This window comes from Gossypium hirsutum, unplaced genomic scaffold (genome assembly GCF_007990345.1).
Source record: "Gossypium hirsutum isolate 1008001.06 unplaced genomic scaffold, Gossypium_hirsutum_v2.1 scaffold_543, whole genome shotgun sequence".
NCBI lineage: Eukaryota > Viridiplantae > Streptophyta > Magnoliopsida > Malvales > Malvaceae > Gossypium > Gossypium hirsutum.
Genome location: NW_024403098.1, coordinates 1 through 2,803, shown reverse-complemented (window position 1 = coordinate 2,803; position 2,803 = coordinate 1). Strand labels below are relative to the sequence as shown.

The 2,803-nt window shown below is 42.8% G+C and overlaps 1 protein-coding gene across 1 annotated transcript; it reads right to left on the bottom strand.

Annotated features, from left to right (window-relative positions):
- Positions 1-267: 267 nt before the first annotated feature.
- LOC121226864 (uncharacterized) lies at positions 268-1,596 on the bottom strand (the record flags this gene model as incomplete). The annotated part of the gene is made up of 3 exons (XM_041110483.1): positions 1,180-1,596; positions 654-906; positions 268-483 (listed from the first exon to the last, which is right to left on the bottom strand). Coding segments are annotated over exons 1-3 (886 nt in total), but the record flags the coding sequence as incomplete, so codon positions are not given.
- Positions 1,597-2,803: the final 1,207 nt, after the last annotated feature.

The following is a 2,803-nucleotide window of genomic DNA, read 5'->3' as shown; positions in this document are numbered from 1 at the left end:
GAGGCTTTTTGATGCTATTTTCCCTATCCTTATTTAAAAGCCCGACTATTTACCAACCTTAATCCTTTTAATAATTAAATTATAATTTCTTCTACCCCTTAATTCGAACTCAAACCTTGACCAAGACCTACCCTTGCGTAATTAACACTTAATCGGAATTGCTAAGTATAAAAAAAAAAATTCAATATTTCGGGACTTTTGGGTTTCGGGATTTTTGGGGCGTTACAACTCTACCCTCTAAAAGAAATTTCATCCTCAAAATTTTACCTGATTCAAACAGTTGAGGATATTGGCGTCGCATCGCTTCCTCAGGTTCCCAAGTAGCTTCCTCAGCTTTGTGATTTCGCCAAAGCACTTTGACTAATGGAACAGACTTCCTTCTCAATTCTTTGACATCTCGATCAATTATTTGTATGGGCTCTTCCTCGAAAGTTAGGTTTGGACTGACCTCGATTTCTTCAATCGCCACGACATGTGAAGGATCTGAATGATTCCGTCTCAGCATGGAAACATGAAATACATCGTGGGTCTAGCTTAGTTCAGGAGGTAATTCTAGCTGATAAGCGACTGACCGAATCCGCCTTATAACCCGATATGGCCCAATGAACCTTGGGCTTAGCTTCCCCTTTCATCCAAACCTTAATCCTTCTTACACGGAGAGACCTTAAGAAAAACTAAGTTCCCCGCTGCATACTCTATCTCTCGACGCTTAAGGTTAGTATATGACTTCTGCCAATCCGAGGCCTCCTTCAAACAATCCCGAATCAATTTTACCTTATCCTCGGTATTGGCTACTAACTCAGGCCCCAAAACTCTTTGTTCGCCAACTCCGTCCAACATGTTGGAGTTCAACACCTTCACCCATACAGTGCTTCGTATGGAGCCATCCCAATGCTTGCTTGGTAACTATTATTGTACGGGAATTCAGCTAACGGTAAATAGTCCTCCCAACTACCTCGGAACTCAATCATGCATCCCCTCAACATATCTTCCAATCTCCGCCACATACAACCTAGCCAGCTTTTGCAACGAGTAGTCGGTGTGAACCGATACAAAATGGGTAGACTTGGTTAACCGATCCACTATAACCCATATCGAATCTTTCTTAGTAAGCGTCAAAGGTAGCCCATTAGCAAAGTCCATAGTGACCCTTTCTCACTTCCAGAGTGGAATCTTTACTGGATGAAGCAACCCCGAGGGCAACTGATGTTCTGCCTTCACCTTTTGACAAACCAAGCATTTACCTACGAACTCCATAACCTCGCGCTTAAGTCCAAGCCGCCAACAAAGCTCACGCAAATTCCGATACATCTTGTTTCCACCAGGATGCATTACGTAGAGACCGCTATGTACTTCCCACAGAATAGACTGCCTTAGATCATCGTCCTTTGGTATACATATTCTCCCACAGAAACACAATACTCCTTCACTATTTATCCCAAATTCCGATGTCTCCCCACTCTCTACTTGTTTAAAACGAGCACTCAAAGTTTCATCCACTAATTGCTTGCTCCTTATCTGCTTGACCCACATCGGCTTTACTTGAAGCTCAGCCAACAAGCTACCATCATTCAACAAGCTTAAACGGGCGAGCATAGCCCTCAAGTCCGACTTAACCTTACGAACCAACGCGTCGGGTATCACATTTGTTTTGCCAGGGTGGTATTTTATCGTGCAATCATAATCCTTCAATAATTCCACCCACCTACGTTGCCTAAGGTTTAGCTCCTTTTGGGTAAGGAAGCACTTCAAACTCTTGTGGTCCGAATAAATTATGCACTTCTCCCTGTATAAATAATGCCTCTATATTTTGAGCGCAAACACCATCGCAGCTACCTCTAAATCATGGGTTGGGTAATTCACCTCGTGAGTCTTAAGTTGCCCTAACGCATACGCAACCACCTTTCCTTTTTGCATCAATACACATCCTAAATCCACGTGCGACGCGTCACTATAAACCGTAAACTTCTTCCCAGGTACTAGCTGAATCAACACCGGGGGCCTCAGTTAATACTTTCTTAAGTTTTCCAAAACTCTCTTGCTGCTTGTCCGTCTAAACAAACGGTACCCCTTTCCTCAACAACTTAGTTAAGGGTGCAGCAATTATTCAAAAGCCCTCAACAAACCGCCTATAGTATCCTGCCAAGCCTAGAAAACTTAGAATTTTCGATCCCAACTTAGGTGTTTTCCAGTCTAACACCACTTCAATTTTTCAAGGATCCACCTTAATCCCCTCGGCTGACACCACATGTCCTAGAAAAATAACCTCCCTTAGCCAAAATTCTCACTTACTGAATTTGGCATACAACTACTTCTCCCTCAAAGTCTGCAACACAATCCTTAAGTGTGCATCATGCTCCTCCTCATCTTTTGAGTACACCAGAATGTCATCTATAAAGACTACGACGAACCGATCTAAGTAGGGTTGGAAAACCCAATTCATGAGATCCATGAAAGTGGCAGGTGCGTTTGTCAGCCCGAATGGCATCACCAAGAACTCTTAGTGCCTATAACGAGTTCTGAAAGTTGTCTTCTAACATTCGCCTCCTTAACCGTCAATTGGTGATATCATGAATGCATATCAATCTTTGAGAAAACAAAAGCTCCCCTAAACTGATCAAAAAGATCATCGATTCTCGGTAGAGGGTACTTGTTTTTAACAGTTAACTTGTTTAACTGTTGATAATTGATGCACATTCACAAGGTTCCATCCTTCTTCTTCACAAATAACACCGGTGCTCCCCACGGGGACACACTTGGTCGGATGAATCCTTGATCCAACAATTCCTGAATCTGTGCCTTA